We start from the raw sequence: 24,858 nt of genomic DNA, 5'->3' as shown, positions 1-24,858 counted from the left end.
GTCTTCCAAAGTCAAGCAGCGACAAGACTTTGGCCGCTCCTTCGGGATCTCCCCCGCAACAGTGGTTGGGCGGTCAACGCTGCGTTTCTGGGAGAAGCCCGCAAACTTAACTCCCTCTTGGAATGAAAATTATTCGGAGCCGACGAAAGTGATCTATGCTCGTCCGCTGTCAGCTCGCTGCCAGCGGACGTGAAAAACAGCCGCGTCTTCGCTGACTGTCGACCTATGGGCCTCCGGCTTTCCGGTTCTGCCTTCTTAACCATTGTACTTCAGCACCTCGAGCACGGCAAACCTGCGCCTCAGTGCCAGATAGCCCGGCTTCATCCATCGCGACGCGAAGCAAACGCACACGCTTGTGCAACGCTGCCCAGTGACGGCCGCCACGTCCGCAACTGACACACCCCACTCTCACTGTGTCACTCTAACTGTGTGCATCTTGCGGTCGCTCCACCCCTCACTGTTAAGTCTCGAGAAGCCGGGCGTCGCCGTTTTCTCTTCCTGCTCGTCAAGTTCACGGAGAGATGGACGGACAGAGAGAGAGCGGCGTCTACGACAGCTCTGCGCCCGCTCCACTTACTCAATGCTCAACCGCGAGACGCGGTCGTAGCCACTTTCTCTTTATCCACTTCCCATGAGTTCACAAGAGAGAGAGTGAGCGGCTTCGGACAGACATCGGCGAAATCAGTAATTGCGGTTGGTAGTGCTACGCACTAAAAAAAGCTGACCAGTATATTATTCGCAGTTAATTTTTTTACAGACGATGCTCCAAAATATGATGTTTAAAACGCAACGATTTGTGTAAATACAAATTATATCACTTTTACGCTGGTTTTGAGGCTCCCTGCGGCGGGGTTTAACTTTTGGCTTGGCAGTAGTGGTTATGCGCAAAGTGTGTCAATGCAAACGTGATGTCATGCTGTGCATCGCTTTCTGATTGTACGCCAAGAACCACTATTGACACTGAGAATATTCCCCTGTACCTATGTCCTCTTCCGTTCACGCGTTGACTGTGGCATGGCATTTCGGGTTCACCGTATGATGTTGCTATTACCACCTGGAGCTCACCGTTGTATAATGGCTCACCCATTACCCTTAAATCATCCACAGAGTTCAGTGGCAGCATCGAATTATCAACGAGCCTTCAGCTATTCTGTTTGTGGAGTTAGACTAGTTTCTAATTCCTGTGTCACTCAAAGCCACAAAGGAGACGCACAAGAGATGACAGACCAGAGATTGTCTTTCTTCTGTGCTTGTCGTTGTGTTTTCTCGGCGCTTTAAAACAACCTTCAGCTTTCGTTGCGCAAAAATACACACACACCATGCCCCAGATAACAGAAACCCCGTAATCACGATCTCTCAGTGCATCTTCAGCCTTCCAAGGTGCCGCTTCCAGAACGCCCCGGAAATTCCTAGGTTTGGCCATTTATTATTTCGGAACAGTGCGTGTACTCGGATTGTTTTGGGTCAGACGATGGACCGTATTATGGTTTAAGTCAATTCTGTGTACTGCCTGCAAGCCTCACGGCTCTCACTAACATAATAGCTCACTAACATGACACACGGCATGTGAAGAGGATGCTTTGCAGCCTCGCCTTGTATGTCAATTTCCTCTGTATCTTTTGAGAAGAGCATCTTCGAACCGTCGTAGTGCAGTTCTTGGGCATGCTTCTAGGTCCTCCGGCCGCCACTCTTGCATCACATACGCATTTTTCCATTGAAGCGCATAATGAAGGAACGGCGGTCTAGCGACGTGAGGCCAAGAGGCTGCTTTTCACAGTCTGCGTGTGTTGTTGCAGGGTGTACTGACACGGCCGTCGGTGTTTCTTCCTCCGTGATACTTTGCACAGCTTGGCAGCAATCGCGGGACATGTTCGTGGTGCACTACCAAATAATGATTATGGAAGCATCAAAACTGATTTGCCCACGCGCCTGGCGGATCCACCCTTGTCAGTGTTGACGGCACCAACAAGGGCTGCAAAATAAAAAAACGGGTATAGTGTACTGCCTTCAGCGCGCTGTCATTATGAGGACGCCTAGGTTTAGGACACCGTGGTTTAGGATCATAGAACCTACCTTTCCTCTCTCTGGGCCGCAGGTCATTTTTCAAATATACCTTTTGGTTTTCTTTTTGGGTTTGAAAGTCGCAAGGTAGAGTGTTGGGAGGGACGTGGTTTTCGAGTGTAAGATTACTCGCGCAGATTTATCGGGAAGCATTTAGAGCTTGCAAGAGTTTATCGCAGCTTTGCGTCAGATAATGTGCCCTCATGATTTTGTTATCTGGCCTGCGACGACTTATCCGGCATTGACATTGTGACACTTGAGGATATTTTCTTGCCTTCGCAGATGCCTGATGCCCAGATGGGAGGAAGCTGACGCCAAGAACCTGGTCCCTTGAAACCAAACTCCACTCAATCCCTCCCTCCACAGCTTCAGTCATCCTGCTGCGTTGGAGGTTAATGAAGACAAAAAGCATCATCACAAACCATCGACCCGACGAGACATATCAGCTTCCTGAAAGTAACAGTGCTGAAGGTGTTGGAGGGACGGCTGTCCGGACTGCATGCGGCCATTCCTCGCCGCTTTTTTTCGTTTTTTTGCACTAAATTTTCATTGTAGGTGTACTTAGCGAGATTGTCATCTTGTCAGGGTTTTTTTTTTATAAAAGAAGGTGGAAACAAATAAAAAAACTAGATGAAACTAGCCTGGTTGTAGTTTTTAGTTCCTCAATAATTGCACGCTTCCTGAAAATATCGGCACGACTGAAAGGCTCAAATTGCTTATTCCTGCAGTAAAGCAGTGGATATTTCATGAGGTGAACGCTAAACACTGTGACGAAATGGCCGGAAATCACGCGTTTTTTATTCGAGGTACACGGCACACACCCGATTTGCGGGACGAGCAGGTCAAGCTTCAACTGCTTCTTTCATGCTCGCATATAAAAGCAGGATGGTGGTGTTCAGGCAACTAATGACGATCAACGGTACTCTTTCTTCTTAATATCAAGCAGACGCTCAAAACATGGTCATACTGCAAGGTCTGCAAGACACCGCGGTATGACTCTGCTCGTTTTACGTACTCGAAGAAAAGTAGTGGGCGCCTGTGATATGGCGCTGTGCAATTTGTGACCAATGAAAATAATTCCTGTGAGGTTTCATTTGCAAAGCCATAAAGCGAACATGCAACACAAGAGTAGGAAAACTATCGCAAGCCAAATAGTCGCCCTCGAGTCTGGTAGCGACTGGAGGACAGCGTATCTGAGTCTTTCCTAAAGAGAACCAGTGTTTTCAACGTATCATACGCAAACTGTTCATTGAAAATGCAAGTTGAACAACAGAAAACGAGCCATGGTTTCGAAAACAAAAGGGACTTGGGGCGCGATTGAAATAGTGTATAATTTCGATGCTGTAGTAGAACGTTACTGATACTATATTTTATTTTCAGCACAAAACGTTACGTTAAATTGCTCAATATTAAATCACTATTGGCTTGATATGCAGTTTAATAGGTAAAGTTGTAGCACCTTAGACACCTTCTAAACAATAATGTTCATTGCACGACCTCTCTCACTTGAACATTTCTCTCACTTTCCCTAGAAAGTCCGCGCAATATATATATATATATATATATATATAAGTTCAATTTTCGCCTGTTCGAATGGGGTTCGTGGTGGCGTTATAGGTTGAAGATGAACCGGCGGAGAGCAGGTTGAGTGCTTGAAGCGCTGGCACTGGCCGCAACTGGCCACAAAATGTTCAGTAGTTTGACCCATTTTCTGCCAATAAAACGTTCTTTGCTCTTGTGCAATGTCCTGCCGAAATTCAAGTGTCCAGCTGTGGCATAGTCGTGCATTACCCGAAGAACCTGAGACGGAATATTTGTAGGAACTACCAGAAGAAGCCGCGCACCAGCTGTCGAGTAGTTCTTCCTGTATAGTAGACTGACACGAATGTAGAATGAGGTCGTAGTGTTCCGGGAACTTGCTGCATCAAAAATCGGCGCCAATGCCGTGTCGTTCCGCTGCGAAATCTTGAATTCACGAACATTGGGGAAGCTTGGAGAGATAGCAGCTATTTATTTATCAATGATTTCATTGTCGCAATCAGTAGTTTCAAGCGGCAACCATGACAGACAGTCAGCATCACCGCGCTTACGACCATCCTTAAAAGACAGTAAAATTGAATTCTGGAGTAGCAAAGCCCACCGCGCAAGGCGTCCACAGGGGTCACGAAGGTTTACAAGTAAACATAAGGAATGATGGTCCGTAAAAATTTTAAATGCACATCCATAAAGATATGACCGAAGCTATTGCACCCCGAAAACAACAGCTAAGCAATCCTATTCAATTAGTGTAATTACGCTCAGCCTTGCTCAAAGAACGGCTTGCATATAGGCACCGTGCAGGAGTAACTCGCGATGCGACGCGCGCGCCCCTCGCGGCGGGAAGAACAGTTTGGTAGGGAGACGTGCGCCCGGCCGTGCAGCGGAGACGCGGCTATCTGCTGTGCGTGGGGCGCATTCGCCGTTCGTTCTTTCGATTCGCGGCATTCTATGATCACAAATGAATTGCTAGGTTGCAGTCCTTGGATTTCTGCTGTTGCACACATTTTCACTGGCCTGATAATATTTTTCCGCGTCACCGAATAAGCTTTACGAAGCGAAGCGACGCTAAGTGAATCGCTGCCTTCCAACGAGCAGTGAGCTGGCAATCATGCCCGGGTATTGCCGCGTCCAGATTTACCGGGAAGAATTTTTCCCGAAAGAGGACACACTATACCTTCACCTGCATTAGCATCCTTTCTTAACCCGCAAAGAAAAAAATAATATTCAAAGAAATTGGGCAACTCATAGGCATCAGCACTACTGCGACCGCCGTGCGCGCCCAGTCGGCCGCGCCCGTGGATGCAGTTGTTATTATTATTATTATTTATGCTGTCTTGTGGTCTATATTTCCCTGTCTACGATAGCTTGTATAAGCACCACACCAGTACAATGCAGAGAGTGATCAACAGGAATGGAGCGTTTTAATGGCGCATTTGCTATGTCTTGCGCATTAGTTTCGCGAATTTACCTTGGCAACTTTTTTTTTTTGCTTGCTTGCTTGCTTTCATTATTTTTTTCCTCCCTCTCCGCTCGTTCCTTTTTCTCTTTTCCTTCGCTGTCCGCTTCGCCCTCCTCTGTAGATGGGACTCAGGAGATGCCATTCCATACGCTTTATTCATTTAGTTGTTTCAATGACATTTCAATGTCTACTGAGCTGTCGAACCTCGAATGATATACTGCTCATGCGATACTGCTCAATTGAGGCTGTAGTTAAAATTAAGTAAAAAAAAAAATGTTATTTATTTAATTATTTTTTTTTACTTATTCGTGGACGCTCTGAACAGATCTTGCATTCATTACATGCCATCTCTCTCCAAACAAGTTGTCGAGCGGCTGGCTGCCACCTGTTACCTGCCCCTGTCAAAACCTAATTTTGTGATAGAGGACTTGAAAGTACCGTTAAAGAGGCATTAAGGATCGTTTAAAAAAAAACGAAAGAAAACTAGCATTCAAGTCGGGATGAGGCAGGACGTTCTTTCGACGAAAAAGAAAATCAAGCATGGTACAATTCTGGCATGTGACAGAGAGGAAGACATACATGTGTGTTTGAAACTGTAGATCGTTGATGCAGTGCTGTAAGGGAGTTTCCATTCTCATGTAGCTGTGTCGCTGTATCAGCGACCGCGTGCCATCTGCCATCTTTACCTTTATCGTCGAGAAAAGTGGCAACCGCTTCACCAGAAAACAGCTAAAGCTCTTCAAAATCCATCTGCTTAATATAAGTGTTTGCGGCAATTTCAGGCCCGGGTAAATCTTTGACTACAGATTCATTTATTCATATTCTTCTCCCATATTCGTTCTGTCCTTCTCGGCTGCTCGATTCCCCGCAGCTTTCTTTTTTTTTTCTCACCCACCCCAGCTTGGGACGTTCGAGCTGGCCTTTGTGAAGCTGTATGTACCACACTTTGGAGGAGGGGCATTCGCCACAAATGTTTTTTGTATTTTTCTACATTTTCACCGTGTTTTTTACGCCCCCCGCCCTCCCACCCCCTTTGTTTTTTGTTCGGCCTTTTTCAACTGCGCGCGCTTCTCCTGTCGTCTTCCGTTTCGCGTGTTTCCAGCCTAGAAATAAACGCCCAGCGGGCGGCCAGGGCTCGTCCTTGTCTCTGCGCCTTGTGTCGTGTGGCTCTCGCATTGTTTGCGCTTCGCTACGTCGCTCGAGCTGGCTGAAACTGCTACCATTTCGCTGCGCAGGCCGCCTTTTTTTAAGCGCGCGCCCTGCCCAGGCGGCCGCGCGTCTCCCTATCAAACTGTTCCGGCGCTCACTCGTGGCGCTGCCTGTTCGCCGCGAGTGCTGCCCCCTGGGTTTCTGCATGGTGCCTATACAACGACATGTTCATCGCCATTGTGGGGCTGTATAAGCACAGCACCAACTTCGACTGCGCTGGCGTCAGAGTGAAGTTCTGGTGGAGCTGATGGGCAGAAGTAGCGTAGTACCGGTCCTGATGTCAAAATAAATTTTGACTGACGAAAGACGGGGTCATAATTGGCAGTCCACTTGAAAGGCACATCTTTGCAGAAGACAAGTGAGGGGATATGCTAGGTCAGCAAACTTCGAAACAAAACACCGGAAAAAAAGCCCCAAAAAACGTCTTAGCTATTTTAACGATTTCGGTGGTTTAAACCAAGTGATAGCTTCAACCTTTTTCGGATCAAGATTGACCTATCCTTGTCTACGGTATGTCCAAGTACAGCTGTCTGGCGTTCTCCAAAACGACATTTCTTGGAATTGAGTACCAGACCAGCTTTCTCAATACACTCTAAGACAATCTCTAATCCACTGTTGTGTCAACGAAAAATAGCCACGAATATTACTTCATCATCCAAACGAAACATACAAATGTGTCACTTGAGTCGGCGCAAAACTGTATTCATGAATCTTTCGAAGGTGGCAGTAGCGTTACATAGTTCAAACAGCATCACTTAAATTCATACAGTCCATCTAGGATGATGAATACCGTCTTTTCTTTATCTTTCGGATGCATGAGAATCTGCCAATAGCCTGATCGCAGGTCAACTGAGGAAAAATAGGAAGCAGAATGTATTCAATCAATGGCGTCATCAATACGTGGCAGGGGATACACGTCCTTCTTGGTAACCGTATTCAGACGTCGATAATCAACACAAAAACGCCATGTGCCATCTTTCGTTTTAAAAAGTATCACAGAGGCAGCCCGCGGACTAGATGATTCCTGAATGATGCCCTTATGCAGCATATCACGAACTTGCCCTTTGACTGTTTGGCGCTCTGATGGGGATGCACGAGAAGGCTTCTGATAGATTGGATCAGCAGTCCCAGTATTGATTCGGTGCAGAGTACGGGAAGTGGGAATCCATGGTGGCGAGTGCGAAGAGAAATCGAAAGCCGCAGATGTTTCGACAGAACTTTCCATAAACTTTGACGGTTACTTGTTGGCAGGGATTTGTTAATGGTGGAGAGAATTTTGTCGTATTTACATCTGAGCATGCGGTAAGCTAGGAATTGTTTGTGCTGAGCACTGTCACTGATTCAAAACCATCTTCGTCAAAGATGGCAAGTTTAAGGCTACGTGGTAATACAACAGGTTCTTTAAAGCAGTTAGTCGACCACAAATAAGAATGGCCATTCATGACAGATAAGGTAGCGGGAAATCAGAACACTAATCTTTACGCAGTTGAGGGTTAGTGCTTCAACTAATGCGTCGAACGCCTCACTGCACAGCTTTAAATAACAACTTGTATTAATTCTGCTGACATTGCAGGAGTCACTATGTCGGCCAAAACGGAAAGCGTTCTAGGATTGGTCCTCGAATTTTCACACAAAGGAGATTCAATTCGAGTACTCAGAGAAATGTCTCCGTTGCGAAAGTCGAGAGTGGCCCCGCATTGTTACAGAAAAGCGTGACCAAGAATTATGTCATGCGTTGGTCGAGCAAGTAGTGCGAATTCAGTTCGGAATGTGTGGCCGGTGATAACAAGACTCACGGAACAGACTCCAAGTGGTTTAATCGGTTCGCACCAGCACCACACAATGTCGCCGCACTATCCCAACTAAACATAACTTTACGACTAAGGCAGTTTTTAACAGCGGAGCTTATAATTTAAATGGTTCAACCTGTGTCCAGCAGCGCCATAGCACGTACACCGCCCACAAACACTTCAATTCGGTTCTTGAACAACGAAACGGGTAGAGGCATAGGTATACGCTAGAATCATTTGCGACCTCAACTCCATCGGCTGCACTCACTAGTTTCAAGGAGGTGGTAACCATCGTCGAGGAGAAGGGGAGTGTCGTAGGCACCCAGATGGCGATATCAAGCTACGGTCAGAGGTCGGTGATAAGTTTCGGCTCAGCGCCATTCTGCGTTCTTGTCGGCTAGCTGTTGCTCTGTACTCATTGCGGCCAGGTGTTGTTCTATATAAATCATCATTGTCAGCAGGAAACCTTGTACGGAAGTTCACCCATTGTCGGCAATACTGCTGGTACGAACGGCGATTGTGGCTAAAACGCGAAATGTGGCCAATAATTCCACAAGCATAACACACTGGCGGCTCACGTTCCTTCGATGAAGAAGGTTAATCGTCACTTGGATTAAACGCTTCATGTTCTGGATGTAGTCGAAGAGGAGGACGAGAGTGCTCGCTGTTATAGACGTTGTTGATGAGAGGTTGGATGTTCGGGCGAAAACCAGAAGAGCATCGGATGTCCCAAGGATATGTAACAGAGGAAGCATAACAGGCAGAAGATGCGTTATTGTCTGCCGAAGAGGTCCCACTTTAGACGGGTCTGACATGGCCCCCAATATATTGATGCCTTGATGATATCTTGACAAGGCTAACTGGAGAAATATGGGAGAGGCCTTCTCCCTGCAGTGGGCATAGTCAGACTGATGATGATGATGATGATGATCTTGATGCCTCCTAAGCTCTTCGCGGACGATGTGTCGAATGGAATGGAATCTGCCATGCTCTGCGCTTCAGACACCTCCACACTGGCGACAGTTGTGACATTAGGCAACCGACCAAATTTTGGGATGATACGGCGTCGATTCAAATATTCAAACGTGCGGCAGTGTTGTGTTGCATCAGCGGTGGTATTGAAATCGTTCTTGCTGACAAGAAAGCTCTACACGTCTTCTGCTATTCCCATGAGGTAGTGGCCCAATTTGTCTTCCTCAGACATTCGAGAATTATTCTGCACAGCTTGACTACTACTTCTATGCAAGTTTTGCAGGACTCCCCCGGTACTTGCGCTCGCTGAGCAAGAATGTTCAGCGCTCTTTTTTCGAGCATCGGCATAGTCAAATCCCGCTCTCATTTCTTTCATGAAGTAATTCCAGGGGGTAAGGAATGCTTCATGATTGTCAAATCATGTTAGCGAAGTTTTTTCAAGAAAGAATACCACATTCGCAAGCTTGGCATTCGCATCACAGAGGTTGTATTTGCTCACCCGATTGTACTGGGTGATCCAGTCAACCACGTCTTCCCCAGGCTTGCCATAATAGTTCCGGGGTTCCCGATAAGGCTGTATGGCGGTCGGTTGTGCTGCTGGCATGGGCTGCGTTGAAACATCTGCTCAAGCCATCTCCGTCCGTAGGGGCGGTAGCCCAGCAATTCTTCGGCTTCGGCGGTGTAGGAGAGGTTCCGTAATGATCTAACCCCGCTAGCTCCACCACACTTGTTACGGGGTTTATTTACACGGATGTTAGGATGCGCTGGAGCCAGGATGCGCTGAATGTTAGGATGCGCACGCCAGAGCGGACAGACCCAGCTTCCTCTTCCTCTTCTGCTTATACCGCCAAACCTCATCTTTCTCAAGTACAGAACCGTGAGAAGTGCATGACACTATAATATCGCTGTGTGTGTGTATTTGAGTGTAATGATCATGCAATAAATGATCAGGTTGATTTTACTGTAACTGCTGCTAAGATGAAACAGTAGAATATACTGACAGTTGCGAAACTACACCCTTAAGGTCCCCTGCGGCCGAGTTCCGCTCTCAGCACACCAAGCAGGGACGGTGAAGCTGGCCAGCTTCAGAGATGCCCGCTGCAGTTGGCCACCAAAACTTGTGCGCCGCAATTATAAGTATGTTTAATTTCTTTTTCGCATGCATAATGCAGTTTAATGCATGCGGCTGCGCTGCTTCGCCAGATAGCGTCAGTTCAACTGGGAAAATTCCACAATCGTCAGAGTTGTGCTCCTACCACTGCTCTTTTATGAATAAATGGATAGCAGAATAATTGTACACGCATTGTATGAACTGCAAATAATGATTGATGACCTAGACAGGAAAAGTAGAAAGGTAGGCTTGAAAATCAATATGCAGAAGACTAAGGTAATGTTCAACAGCCTCGGGAAGGAACAGGAGTTTACAATAGGTAGCGAAATACTGGAAGTAGTAGGCGAATATATCTACTTAGGACAGGTAGTAACCGCAGATCCGGACCATGAAAAGGAAATAACAAGAAGAATAAGATTGGGATGGAGCGCATTTGGCAAGCACTCGCAGATTATGACTAGCAGCTTACCGGTATCGCTCAAGAGGAAAGTATACAACAGTTGCATCTTGCCTGTACTCACCTATGGGGCTGAAACGTGGAGGCTGACCAAGAGAGTTCTACTTAAGTTGAGGACAACCCAGAGGGCTATGGAACGAAAAATGGTAGGGGTAACATTAAGAGATAGAAAGCGTGCAGAGTGGGTCAGAGAAATAACTCAAGTTAACGACATTCTAGTGGAAATTAAGAAGAAGAAATGGACATGGGCAGGACATGTAGTGCGAAGAGAGGATAACCGATGGTCGCTGAGGGTAACAAACTGGATTCCAAGGGAAGGAAAGCGTAGCAGGGGGCGGCAGAAAGTTAGGTGGGCAGATGAGATTAAGAAGTTCGCAGGGGTCAAGTGGATGCAGCTAGCACAGAACCGGGTTAAGTGGAGAGATATGGGAGAGGCCTTCGCCCTGCAGTGGGTATAATCAGGCTGATGATGATGATGATGATGATGATGTATAGAGCGGGGTGGTGCATACCACCTAGACACCAATATTAATATACTTTTTACTTAAGTTTGCCTCTATTTCAGCAATCAGGAAACCTGCAGTTGGTTTTTTTCTGGACGTTATTAGTCTATTTTTCCTCTCTCCTTAACCTAAATGTAAGTTTGGTATGTACAACTCTATAAGGTTGGGGCATGGAACGTCGAGCTCGACCGCGAAAATGGCCGAGACTACCCTTCTTGTGGTTTTGTTATTTTATGGGAAAGCGGAAGGGCTCCTGTCGTATGTATCTGCGGCTCCAGTATTCGTTGTATTGGTGGCGAAAAAAGTTTATTGAAAAGAGGCTTAAAGTGAAGAAATTGAAAAGGGTTCAAAGCTGCTGAACCGAATATGGAACTAAAGCATTAGCTGCGGGTGACCGAGCGTTCGTCTTGTGCTTCGTCTTTTTGGCGACTGCGGCTCGAGGTCATTCCTGACTGCGGCCACGGATTAGGCGAGGGCCCCAAGCCTGGCATAGTATTGGTACCGCAATAAAAAATATTACGTAGCAGCGTTGCAGGCATCCTTGTTGCTGTTTTTGGCGTCCAGGTCACGCCTATAGTCGCGAATTCTGCCTAGGTCACCAGCCGATGTTCGAGATCAAGCTTGGTGCTGGACAAAGCAGCCTCCCAATTCTGCGGACGGGCAAGGTGACAAAAGAGCAGCATTCGTCGGATGACACTGTTAAATGATGATGCTTACTGAGAATCACCTCCTTTCAGCAGAGTACAAAAATTTTCTTCCTTCACAGTCTTGGAGGCTTTGCCGGTGACGCCCGGTCAGCAACACGCATTTGTGCCGTTAGGCAACATGAAGAGGCTCAAAAGAGTACAAGTGGCAGAACGTCCTGTTGCTCGCTTCGTCTTAGCCTGTCAGGCTGCATCGCACCTCGCTTGTCCATTGCAAGTTTGAGAGCAGCTGAACCGTAGAGTAAGATATTCGTAATAAAGGGACACTAGCATCGTTTTGCGGCGAGCTGTAGGTATCACGACTCCGCGAAGCATTCCACCTACAAAAGGATGAGCTTTAGTGTTACTGTTGAAGAAAAAACATTGCGAGGTAGAAACAGCCATATTCAGGCTATTTGGCTGTTAAAATCAAGGCAGGAATTTAAGCAAATTATATGAGCAGTCAGGACAAGGTGGAATCTTCTGCTGCAGACCCATTGAAATGATTTGGCCTTATTCATCCACCCATTTATTCAAAAGGAAAGAACCGGCCGCGGTTGCGCGGCTTCGATGGTTGAGGAACTTTTCCTATTTCAATGACTTTGCAAGATGTAAATGATGACTTAGCGGTAGCGCCTGCATGAAACTGCTTGATTTCTACGAAAAAATAGAGCTAATTATTATTTCCGAGATTCAGTGACTTGAGGCACTCAAATTTGAGCATGGCGCGCCTCACCGACTTCGCTATGTGTGCTGAGAGTTAAAATCGCTCGCTCGAGTCCAATAGCAGCGTCTGCCTTTAACGGTTATCATACTTCCTGACAGAACCGTTGTTCAGAAGCGCAATCGCCACGCGGAGTTTCGTTCATCACGTTTGGCGGGATTTCTCTGGAACACGAAAAAGAACACGTGATACACATCATGTAGAATCACATTTATTGAGATGTTTCTGTATACGCTCTAAACCCTGCGTTGTGTTCTACAGCCAATATTAACAAGTTGAGGGATTAACAGGATTAAATAGGGTTAACCAAAATAGCCTCAGTACTCTGAGGCTAGTGGTAACCATCTCCATCTGATTTCATTCCCGTCTGAAAATATTTTAGTTCTTAAATCCTTCCACTAAGTTACGTGGGCAACCTGGAGATATCAAGCAGTGCATGAAAAGAATTCTTCATATTCAAAGAAAACAAATCTGTGGATACATGAGAAGCTTTACCAGTGAAGACGGCGTAGCCAACTAAGAGGTATCAAGTTGTCTCGCAAAGCACTGGCTGAAGTGTGCACCGGTGTCCAGGGGTACACTCTTAATCAAGTCCTGGCTATATCTCGCACTGTTAACACTATTCGGCGACTAATTAACAACTCCTGTAAGCAATATATGTGTGCGGCACGCATCGAAAGCAACAGCAGGAAGCAGATGTCGTAAAGTGCTTCGTTGTCTATGGAGCAAGTTTCGTTGGAATTTTCGACCGGGTGGTGTATGGACAGGATGGCACTGTAGGGCTCGACAACGATATTCGAAACCCGGAGGAAGACGCAAAACGTCCACTGATAAATGGGCGCGCTCATACCGGCGAATGTAATTTCGAGGAGAATATCTTGAGAACGTCTCTTGCGCGATGAGATTCAAAGGCGCGTAAATTGTGTCTCAAAGGCAATGTCAGACGTTAGGGGAAGTGAGCACACTGAAGGTGTTCATGACGCAGTCCAGGTACTCCTCACAGATCATTGAGATGAGCAGAGTGGCCATGCCAGATCCGGGGGTACCTCCCAGAGAGTTGAGATGGAAGCCCTGTCGCCAGTCGCAGTTCTCCGCTTCACTGCGAACGACGCCGATCACCGACTCCACCAGTTCGGCACTCTCCGTGTATTTGTCCTTGGCCCAAGTGTAGCCTGCATCATCCTGGCCTGAAAGGATATGTATTGAAAAGCGCGTGTTAATATATTTTCAAAGCCAAAACCACACTCAAAGGGGCAAAGAAAATCCGGTAGATTGATGTACTGACGGAAAGTCTGATGAGATAACGAAAAGAATGAATGCAGATATGAAATTTGGCGCTGCCCTCATAAGCTTTGCGGACTTCTAAGGATGAAAGTGATAGCCAAGGAGGTTATGAAAGGGCAGCTGGAGTGGAAGGCGCACCTGTCGAGTGAAGGCTCAGTGACGCTATCTTGAGGTAGGCAGGAAAGCGAACTAGTTGCCAAGGAGCGCGCGTGCCGAGCGCACTGAGAAGTGGAGGTTGTTGAAATGCCTGTAACATGATAAAAACAAACATTGTTGGTTCTTGCATGGTTTACTGCAGCAAAAATCGCGTAAAAACAACACCAGGGCCCGCTAATTATCTTAAGGCTCTTAGCTAAGTCCAGAAGTATAAATAGAGTCTGAAGGATAGGCCGCTAGAAAGGCAAGACTTAAGACTGGAGTCAAGACTTGGCTTCAGTGCAGACATGGATAAGTCGCTTGTACTATTACGACTCTGGTGCCGTCTTAGTTAAGCCACAAGGACGCCAGGCACCTAAGTAGAGAAATTCGGGAAATACGGGGATGCCGTCGTGTATGCTCTTTATAAATATACACACAGGACGTTCCATGTCCGCCTCTATGGTTGAGGGTGGCGCTGGTGAACACTCTCAAGGTTTGTATACAGACAACATTAATACCCGAGAAAGTAACAGTGGGGGCAGCGGCCGATGTAGCTCAGTTGGAAGAACACCGGACGCGATATTCGGAAGTCGTGGGTTCGGTCCCCACCATCGTCACGTTGTTTTTTCTTCTACTTTATGTTTAATTATCTTTCCCCTAATTAGATTACATTACCCATTTCTGTGATTATCCAAGTAAAAAATAAAAGAAAGACAAAGTATAATCCCCAATGCTTTCCTTGGCCTCGCCGACTGTTGGCTTCTTTCCTTCATCTATTATAACGAGCACCCTCATTTCCCCTTCATTTATCTGCTTATATATATATATATATATTAGGGCATTTGGCAGTTTTTTTCTGCTAGGTTTTCCTGATAAGTGACTACTTCGGTAATGGGCTGTCCGTCGCGAGGGCTGGCAAGCAAAATGCCGAGGCCAGTGGCGTTCAGTTGGTTTTAGTGCAGAATTCGCTGGCTGCAGGCGCCGGTAATCAGTAATTAGACTCAGCACAGTTTCCTCCTGTGTAGTAAGGTATAGGGACCGGGCACCCGTTGTATGGCGCCACCGTCGCCTCGGTGGAACAGCGCCGCCCGCGGCGGAGTGCCGAAACAGCGGAATGGCGAGGCAGCTGAGCGGCGCAGTCGTTTCCGTTCTGCGAGGCGTTTTTGAGCCTGTTCCTACCCGTCGTTTTGCGGTGTGGCTTTGAGAGCTTTGAGCTGCTTTGAGTAATCGCAAGGAGTCTTTTTTGACGGGGAAATCTTGAAAAAGAAGCCGTTCTCGGCAGGGTGTGCGTGTTTTTTTTTTTGTTGTTGTTTTGAAACCGCCCGGCGCATGGTATTTCTGTTATATATACTCGAAAATGCCGCGCGCATGATTTCACCATGCGCTAGGAAACCTTCGTTAGGCACTTGTTAAGGCGACTTCGAAGACGGGAATTGCGCCTGCACTGCGCGTCTATCTTATATTAGGTCTAGTCTGAATCTGCCTGAAGATCAAATACCGCCGAGCCGTGTAGCGTGGTAGTTGTAATGGTCAGCGTTCATGTAAAATGAAAAAAGATTCTGCACCTGTCTTTTTTTGGTAATAGCTAGGCTTAAACGATTCAGAGACATTCCAGTTTCAACCTTACAACGAGAGCTGTAAAAGGAGAAAAATAAACAAGCAAGACAAAAGTAGGATCCTATTTATGGTTGGAATAGCAAACACACATATACTTCCAGGACTTCCTGGACAATTACGCTACAATAGCTCACTGAACCCGGCCTTGATACCGTCAAACTTAATCATAATATAAGCCAAATTAGTAATACCACCTCAGCATCATTTTCACATATACGGCAATGCTCTTGTTGAACACGTCGGAGCTGCTACATATAATTGACTTAGAAAATATTATACTATGCATGCCTTTCTCCCGACGTGCTGCGTAGGTTTTGAAAAGAAAAAAAATTAAATTTCCTGCTAGCGTTCTCTCAGCGCAGGAAGTTCAATGCGATTGACCGCACCTGCCTTGAACATCTGAAGGCAATAGTCCAATACTGTCAAACTGTTAAATACAATCGAAAAAAAAAAAAAACACAGTGTAATGTGTTGTAAGATAAGCCACCGACAACTAAGAAAGCGTTCTATTGTTAAATTAATCCCTCTGATGGCTCGTTCGCTAAGGTGGTCTACTTTCTCAGCGTACCACGAACTTACGGGGCCGATACCTAGCTGACCTCGATACCTGATGAGTGTGAGAGGACACGACCATGTATGTAGTTTTCTATTTGCACGTAAAGGGATCCGGATAACTGAAAGCCATTCCTTTTACAACTTTGTCACTGCAGCTTGCCGGACTGCTGCTAAATCTGTTTACATTGGCCATACCTAGAATCAATTTCTGAGAGAGGTAAAACGGTCTTGCCATACTACGCCACAATCAAGAAATCTCACGTTCACTAAAACGCCGATGAGAAACACATGTATTTAGGCGGGCCAGGAAATGGACACTGCTGAGAAAATACGTAAAGCCGCGTCAGATGCAACGTGAATGCGAAAAAAAAAATAACTGCTACATGGCCTTCGAAATTAAAAAAAAAAAAAAAAAAAAACATGCTACGTTTATGCTCGTTTCCACAAATTAAATCGTATTTTTTTTTCTTGTTCGACTTTTATATGAAGCCGATAGCAGATTCTGTGACCATGCGGTATTGACTGAGCTGTGAAATGAGTGATTTTATTAGGTGAAATGGACATGCCACAAACAAATGTTAACAAATTCCAAGAGTATCAACGCAGAGCTAGCTCTCAGCGCATTTTCATTGGTTGACAAACAAAAAGAGGAAAAATGACAGGATCATGGCAATAGGGATTGTTCATGTCTCCTGTCTGCTCTTCTGTTAAGAGAAAAAAGTAAATTATCTTTGACTATGTCAGCGTAAGTATGCGCACAAACATTGTCTCTACCCATCACTGAAGGTCGTAACGCAGCCCGAACGACGATGGTGGAGCTGCCTTTTCTTTTTCCGTGCTGGGGCTTTCTTGTACACAGGCGGGGAAATGCTGGCGTTGTAACTTACGCTGTTGGGTTACTTCGATTTCCAATTGTCAATAAAGTGACTACAGATGAAGGAGTGCGGCTTCGGTTCCGAGACTCTCGTGCCGTCACTCGTGGGGAACAGAAGGCACAGAGCATCCGGTACCAAGCGGAATTTTAAAAATTCGGCGCTTTCCATGACCACACAGTAACCAAATACGTAGATTCGTGCCTTTGCCTTTCAAAGAACCATGCTTAGGTCACCCGCCATTCATGCTTCTGTGGAAACCCGTAGAAATGAATCGACTTAAAAACGTCCGACGAGTTTGCGTAGCTGCCAGTGGAGCCAACAACGCACCGCGTTTCGCCAGCCTTGTTCGACCAGACTTAATTTCACTGGACATATTCACACAATTAACTAGCCCAACTTTCTGTTCTCTTCAGGATATATTCAGGCACAACGTCATCTAGACCTTAGGATTTCCAATTTCCACACAAACCAACGACAAACAGTAACCTTCAATGCGCTGGCAATGCGCCGGCCGGGGCCGGCGCATTCCTGTGATTGAGCGATGCGCCGAGAGGCGGCGCCACCCATTCAGCTGTCCGGTCCCTATAGTAGGCTAATTCATCTGCGCGTAATTATTACGGGAAGTGTATACAAATCGCAAGGCCGGAAAATTGTCATCGTACCACAAGAATGAAAAAAAAAAACGTATCAGAGAACTTGGGAGGCCTTGTGTGGTGCTAGTAAGGTAGTGGCTTCGTTCGTCGTGCACGTGATGAACCAAACTCCGATGAAGCGTGGATAAAGTTGTATGACGGGTTAATTAGGGAGGATAAAGATAGAGAAAGTTAGGCAAAGTTTCTTTCTTTGTACGGAATTGGACAGTCGGCACGGTTTCGCACACGCTCTGTGCCGGCTGTTATTCCCGGAGCGGCTTTGGGCGCCGTAATCAGTTATAGGCGTAATGGTGATTAATGGGTAGTGAGCGATAAAGGTGCATTAGGGCGCATTACGAATTATTTAGCACTTTAATGTAAGATTACAGCAGATTGAGATGGATTAGGATGGTTTCAGCTGGAATATGGCAGTTTACGAGGGATTAAGGATGATTACTTTGGATAAACATAAGTTACAGCAGATTACGTTTGATTAAGGGTGGTTATGCTGGATTAAGAATAATTACGTTGTAATAAGGGTGACCACGTGAAATAATATGGATTAAGTTGGATTAAAGGTAACTAATACGGGTTATGATAGATTAGGCTCATGACATTGATGACCTGTAGAAAACTGCTGCTGCCTGTTTCACACGCCAATATTTCGTAATGCTGAAGCCGTATTCAAAGTTTGCGCTGTTTTCGCAGTTTTCATTTTGATATGATTGGTGGAAATGCCGCAACCTGAAGTGGCGGCAAGCGAAAATCCAGTTTGGTGTTTCTGTACTGCCGCGCTGGTGCAGTGGTTATGATGCCTGAATAATGTTCCAGAGTACCCTGCTTCGAACCCAACCTAAGGCGGCTGCGTTTTAATTGAGGCGAAGGGCCGAGGCTTCCGTGTGCTGTGCGATGTCAAGTGCACGGTAAAGATCCCCACGTGGTCTAAATTACTCCGTAGTTAACACTACAGCAGCCCTTTCTCCATCTCCAATTTAACTCTCACCTTAATCCCTTGCCGTACGGTGTGGTTCAAACGTACACGGAAAAATTCATACATTCGCATTTCGGTAACTCTAAACCAATTACTATTGTGGCGTTTCTACCAGTCCCATGACTCGAGTTGAGGCAAGTAAATGAGACTTGGATAATGACGCAAACTCTAAATACGAACCCTGGCATGCAGAAAAAAATTAGGGGCATGCTCATGCTTCGTCAGCTTCTTTGTAATTGGTTCTTTGGAAACGAAAGGCGCAGTATCCTACATTTTTCTCTGTACACTTGAATCTCGCCATTTAAGGAAAGGACCTCGCCTCAACTGCAAGCCCTCATGTCAACAACTCGACAATTTTGAGGCAAAAGCCTTTAACAGCTCATGAGTGGCATCCGCAGTTAGTTTGCGCAATATCTGCGCATAAGATATGTTCTCGAGATTTCACGAGATATTCATGGAGGCCTGGTCTATATCACTGATAGTTATAGTTAGTGATAAATAATGATAGTGATAAGGAGAGAGGGGGATGGTCTGTAGTACCTCGTCCTCTATCTTTCCTCTCCTTTATCTTTCGTTTCGCTCTCTCATCTACCCCTTTTCCCCCTTTCCACCCATTCTTTCTTCATCACTCCTCCTCTTCCTCTAAAAAACAAAAGATAAAATATTACTACAGTGCTTATTGGCACAGTTCTATCAAGCACTAAACTCATAATGCCAAAGGTTCTACTTTTAATAAACCGGGTACCCGGCACAGTAGTCGGGCATCCTAACAGTTGCTGTGGGTTGAAAGCAAGGCACGTTATCTCACTTCTCGATGGCACCTACACATTTTCAAATGACCGCGAGCAATAGCCATCCGCTATAACATGCTGAATATTCCGGTTCTCGACCGGGATATGTTTGGAGGTACACGGTTAGAGTCTGTATCAGAAGCGGGCCTCCTACTTGATTAGGAGGCGGATGCTGCATGGAAAGCAAAATGCCATGACACCACCCTGAACGCCAAACAGAGAACAGCTGCGTCAAAATTTTAACAAGAATTGCGCGTGTTATTTTCTGGCTTTTCTTACACGATACCTCAATTCTGAGGTTCGGTGATGGCGACGGCTTTTTGGCCCACCGAGCCCAATAACCTAAGGCGAAAAAGGGATTTTGTAGAAGTTGGAGAGAGGGCTGGGGACTAATTTGTTAAAACCACATGAAACTCTACAAACAGGAGGTCACGATAACTGCTAAGCAATTACGCGCCACCTGAACGAAAGCGTAATGGCAAAAGAACATGAACATATGCTTCATAAAGAGAAAAAAAATCAGACGATGGAAATACGTCTTTACTGGAACCGAGCTGTGTTTAACGGATGCTAATGGAGAGGACACAGTATCCCAAAATTACTTATTGCATTCTGATTGTGAAGCGAGATCTGTACTCTATAATGTATATCTTTGTCTACCTTGTAAAATGATGCTATCAGTGAAAGAAGCATGTGACCACGTTCTATATAGTGCGGTATGCTGAAACTGGCCAACTCCTATTCGCCCCGTGAGTTCCTCCAAACTGCCTTGGAAAGCGGTCAGCTCTCATTTTAAAGTTGGATGTAGGGATCCTGATGCCCGGCGGCTCCGTTTAGATTGCGGCGAAACGGAGAGGTCTTCGGGTTCTACACTATGTCACTGCATGTTAAAGATCCCTAGGAGGTCGAAATTACACCGTAACCCTCCAATGTGGCACACCTTTCTCTCTCGCTGCTTTCCTTCGTCCCTTCCTCCCTTCCTCTTACGGTGTGGGTCAAATTTCCACAGAGTTAGAGTGGCAGATAATACGCCTTTCCTTTCCTGCGAACCAATTATTAGCGGAGTGGAGCTGGCAATGCGCGCGTCAAAATAGCAAAGTAAATTGTCAACTAAAAGGAATAAAAATTCCAGTGGTGTAAGTCGGCTTTACTTCGGTAATCTGAAAGCATTTCTCTTAACGCTGCAGAAGCGATGGACTCAGACCCACGATGCTCTTCGGGATAAGAAAACACGACATTCTTTTGGGCTGACTCGAGACCTTCCATGGAACTCGAACATTCGACGTTTTCCACGCTAAACCAATATTCTTACAAACGATTGACTGTTTGTGACGACATTGTCTGATGACATGCTCTACCGACAGGCCCTGCACAAGACAATAAGGAGATGAGTTGGGTTAACTGGCACATAAGCTACTTATCAGGTAGGAATTGTTTTCGCATTGGTTAAAAAGAACACGCACGAGAAGCCCCGTCTTTAGAGACATTCACATGCTCGAGCTGGAGGTCGGAATCAACTTAGTAGACCCCGAATTTCCGACTCAAGGTAACTACGCCACTACTGGAACTAAGTTGCGTTTAACAAATGCTAATGGAGAGCGCACAGTATCCGATATCACTGCATTCCCCTTGTGAAATATGTCGCAATGGCGAGATCTGTATTATATATATTCACGTAACCTTTTACGCTCATAACTAGAGGGTTTAATAGGGGGTTATTCCAGAAGGTACAGGAGAGAAGATCCAGAGCACCCAGAGACGGTCGGCACCCCGAATTCAGCCTCTTCTAATCGAACGACACGGTGGCCACTTCTTCAAGTCAGCGAATGCTGTCGCACACGCTACATTACCTCCTCTCTAAAAAAATGAAAAAAATAAACGTCAAATTGATGAATTCGAAAGCAGAAAAGAAACCTAAAGCAACAAATAAACGGTAAGGCGGTATGCCAATTTTCTCGCAAAAAGTACGCTTCATGCGCACGACATGAACAACCTCGGGTTTTTGGCGGCGACGAGTTGTAGCAAAATCGTCCGGAAGCACTTCTTACGTGACGTCACTCAGCTGACGGAGCCTTTTGTATGGGCCAAAGTACTGTTTCAGAAGTTTCTCGGATAGTCCATGACGTAGAATCGGAGTCCAGAGCCACACTCTGTCGCCCTGTTCGAAAGTCACTACACGGTGGCGCTGATCGTAACGCTGGGCGTCTCGGCCTTGCTGGTTCCGAATGCATGCCCTCGCCAGCTGTCGCACTTGTTCTGCATGTTGAGTAAGCTCCTCGGCTCCAAATTCGAGGTCACGGCCGTCATGGGCCTACACGGCTTCCAGCACTGTCGAAACATCGCGGCCATACGATAGGGAGAACGGCGTCATTTGTGTTGTTTTCTGCTGCGCCGCGTTGTAAGCAAACGTGATGTACGGCAGGACGTCATCCAAAGACCAATGTTCAACATCCACGTACACGGACATTGTGTCGGCGAGAGTTTTGTTTAGATGTTGTGTGGAGCCATTATTTTGTGGACGATAGACAGTTGACCTGCAATGGGTATTGCCACTCAGCTGCACGACGGATTCCAGTAGCTTGACAGTGAAAGCAGTGCCTCGATCGTTATTATAACTGCCGGAGCTCCTAGCCTCAGGACGATGCATTCCATGAAAAAATTCGCAGCCTCGATTGCCGTGCCGCGCTGGAGGGCCTTTGTTTCAGCGTAACACGTGAGGTAATCTGTTGCAACAATTATCCACCTGCTGCCCAAATCAGAATTTGAAAAAGAACCCAAAAGATTCATGTCAATTTGTTCAAATAGGTATCTTGGTAATTGAGCAGGATACAGTTAACCGGCTGGTTTCACAGGCGGTATTTGTCGCCGCTGGGAATCATGGCATGTACGCACGTAATGTAGTACCGCGGCCGCAAGGTTTGGGCAGTAATAACTTTTTAATTCGGGCTAGAGATGACCCGCGGTGGGCTCGTCATGACATGCCTGCAAGATTTCTTCGCGAATAGACTCTGGCACGACGAGCAGATAACCTTTTCCCATCGGAGCCAAGTTGATCTTGTATAAACCATTGTTCCGCATACAAAACGATGACGGCGCTCTGGCGAAGAGACGGGGAACTTCTGTAGTACGCGCTTCCAGAAAATTGATAAGTGGTGCGAGAGCCGGGTCGTCACGTTGCTGCCGCGAATTAGTGAGTGCGTTGACAGCTGCGATAACGGGAAATTCTGGTTCTTCGTCTTCACGCCCAGCCTCGACAGGTGAACGGGACAAGGAGTCGGCGTCGTAGTGCTGACGTCTAGACATATACACGATGGCCATGTCGAACTTCTGCAGCCGTAAACTCCATCGTACAAGGCGTCCGGAGGGATCTTGCAATTTCGTTAACCAGTACAGAAAGTGGTGGTCACTCACAACCCGAATGTGCCGGCCAAAAAGATAGAGTCGAAATTTCATCACCGCGCATGCAACAGCCAGACATTTCTTTTCGGTGGTAGAATAGTTCGATTCGGCACGGGATAAAGTCCGACTGGTGTATGCGATAACTCGCTCGGCACCATCTTGCCACTGAACGAGCACAGCACCGAGACCCACGTTGCTGGCATCTGTGTGGAATAGACTCTCGGCACTCGCATCGAAATAAGCAAGCACAGGTGTTGTCTGCAAGCGCTCCCGTAACTGTTCGAATGCCGTTTGTTGTTCATCTGTCTAGGTGAAGGGGACATCATCCCGGGTAAGACGGAGCGGCAATGCGCGAAACGTTTGCAATAAACTTGCGGTAATAGGCGCAGAGGCCCAAGAAACGGCGAAGTGTCTTCTTGTTACACGGAGTATAGAATTTGGTGACGGCTGATGGTTTAGCGAGATCGGGCCGAACACCTCGATGGCTGAGGACGTGGCCCAAGAACAGGAGCTCTTCGTAACCAAAGTGGCACTTTTGGGGTGTTAACGTGAGGCCGGCATATCTGATAGCCCGTAGCACAGCGGACAGACGTTGGAGGTGTTCCTCGAAAGTTGGCGAAAACACAACAACATCATCCAGGCAGACTGATGCATCTGCCATTTAAGACCAGATAGAACTGCGTCCATTATTCGCTGAAATGTCGCTGGAGGGGAGCACAATCCGAACGGTAGGGCGTTGAAGTCATAAAGTCCATCGGGCGTGACAAACGTTGTCTTCTCGCCATCACGTTCATCTTCATTTCATCTACTTCATTTTGCCAGTAACCGCTCTTAAAGGATTTGAGACACCATTTCGCGTTATGGTTTTATGGTCTTTGCTTGATGCTTTGGTACCCACTGATCATAATACATGGGATAATAAATTCCAGTGCGCCACGAATAATTAATCGCGAAGCCGGTTAGCATAATCAGTTTCGGTTTCCAATGTTAGCAGCACGCACTGCCACGTGACGTCGACGACGCGCGCGCGCAACAAGTTGGGACGCGGGGGCGTAAGCATTCGTATGCTATGAAAAACACGTGCGCGACCATGTGCGCGACACACCAAATGAGTCCGCGTTGACCATGGCATCGTCGTCGTCGTCTTCATCGTCTTCGTCTTCATCGCCGTTGTCGTCGTCGTCGTCATCGGCGTTTCCTTGTTGGTCATCCTCGCCGTCATCAAGCGACTTCCATGATATATAAGATGAACATTTTTCCGCCAGTGCGGGCCCACAGAACCATTGCAGCTTTGACCAGCTGGCGAGCCCGTCACAATGCCCGCCACCCCATAGTCCGGGCAACGCCGTCGAAAGCGAGGAGGCCGGCGAACAGGGTGTCCGCCTAGGCCACAAGTGGTAAGTAGTGGTCGATGTACCGCATAAATGTGATGTTATACAAATGTTACATGTGTCTTTTGGCATTTGTTTCTAATTTCAGAGCGTGATTGACTGAAAAACATTATTGAGCAGGGATAAGGGAGGGAGATGTGTAGGTGGGCTCCCTAGTCCGGGACTCCAGCAGCTGCCGCTGTTATCCGCGCGCGTGTAACAAGAGCCCTGGTCCAGAGCTGGATAGGGCAGCCTCCCACCCCTCAATTGTGGCCCTGCATTTCGGTTATCAGATGGATTGTGTGGCCAGGTCCATACCGTATGACTTTTGGCCAGCGCCATATGCGAGTGATAAAAAAATCTGCAATCAGTGAAATGAGTACACATGAATTAGGCACACGCATGTTTTCGGACAGCGCCAAGTGAGTGATGTTAGAAAAAAGCTGCCAAGTATACGAGTGAAAAAGAACGTTTGAGGCACGCTTTTTTTTCGATGCAATAACTTCACGCCTATGAGCGTGTTTATTCGCTGATCCACGTTCGCGCTGTGTGTAAGCGCAACGGCGGAAATGAACGTTGCCGAACATTCTCTTAGGTGCCAGTGCAGCCAGCGCCGCCCTATGGGGACCCAACGGGAGAGTATTTGCTGCCGCGAGGTGCGGCGTGTGAACGCCTTGATCGAAGATGATGCAGCATGC

The 24,858-nt window shown here is 46.7% G+C and overlaps 1 protein-coding gene across 1 annotated transcript in view; it reads left to right on the top strand.

Annotated features, from left to right (window-relative positions):
* LOC146182982 (uncharacterized) overlaps positions 1-2,687 on the top strand; it is a 109,964-nt gene extending 107,277 nt beyond the window's left edge. Inside the window, exon 10 of the mRNA XM_084608316.1 lies at positions 2,344-2,687. Coding sequence (XP_084464442.1) covers positions 2,344-2,351 — 8 coding nt within the window. The 3' untranslated portion in view covers positions 2,352-2,687. The remainder of the gene's footprint in view (positions 1-2,343) is intronic.
* The last annotated feature ends 22,171 nt before the right edge of the window (positions 2,688-24,858 follow it).

The sequence above is a fragment of the Amblyomma maculatum genome, chromosome 7 (assembly GCF_055883805.1).
Source record: "Amblyomma maculatum isolate TAMU_Amacu chromosome 7, ASM5588380v1, whole genome shotgun sequence".
Lineage (NCBI taxonomy): Eukaryota > Metazoa > Arthropoda > Arachnida > Ixodida > Ixodidae > Amblyomma > Amblyomma maculatum.
The sequence above is the reverse complement of the archived record's forward strand: the minus strand, read 5'-3'. Positions and strand labels throughout refer to the sequence as shown.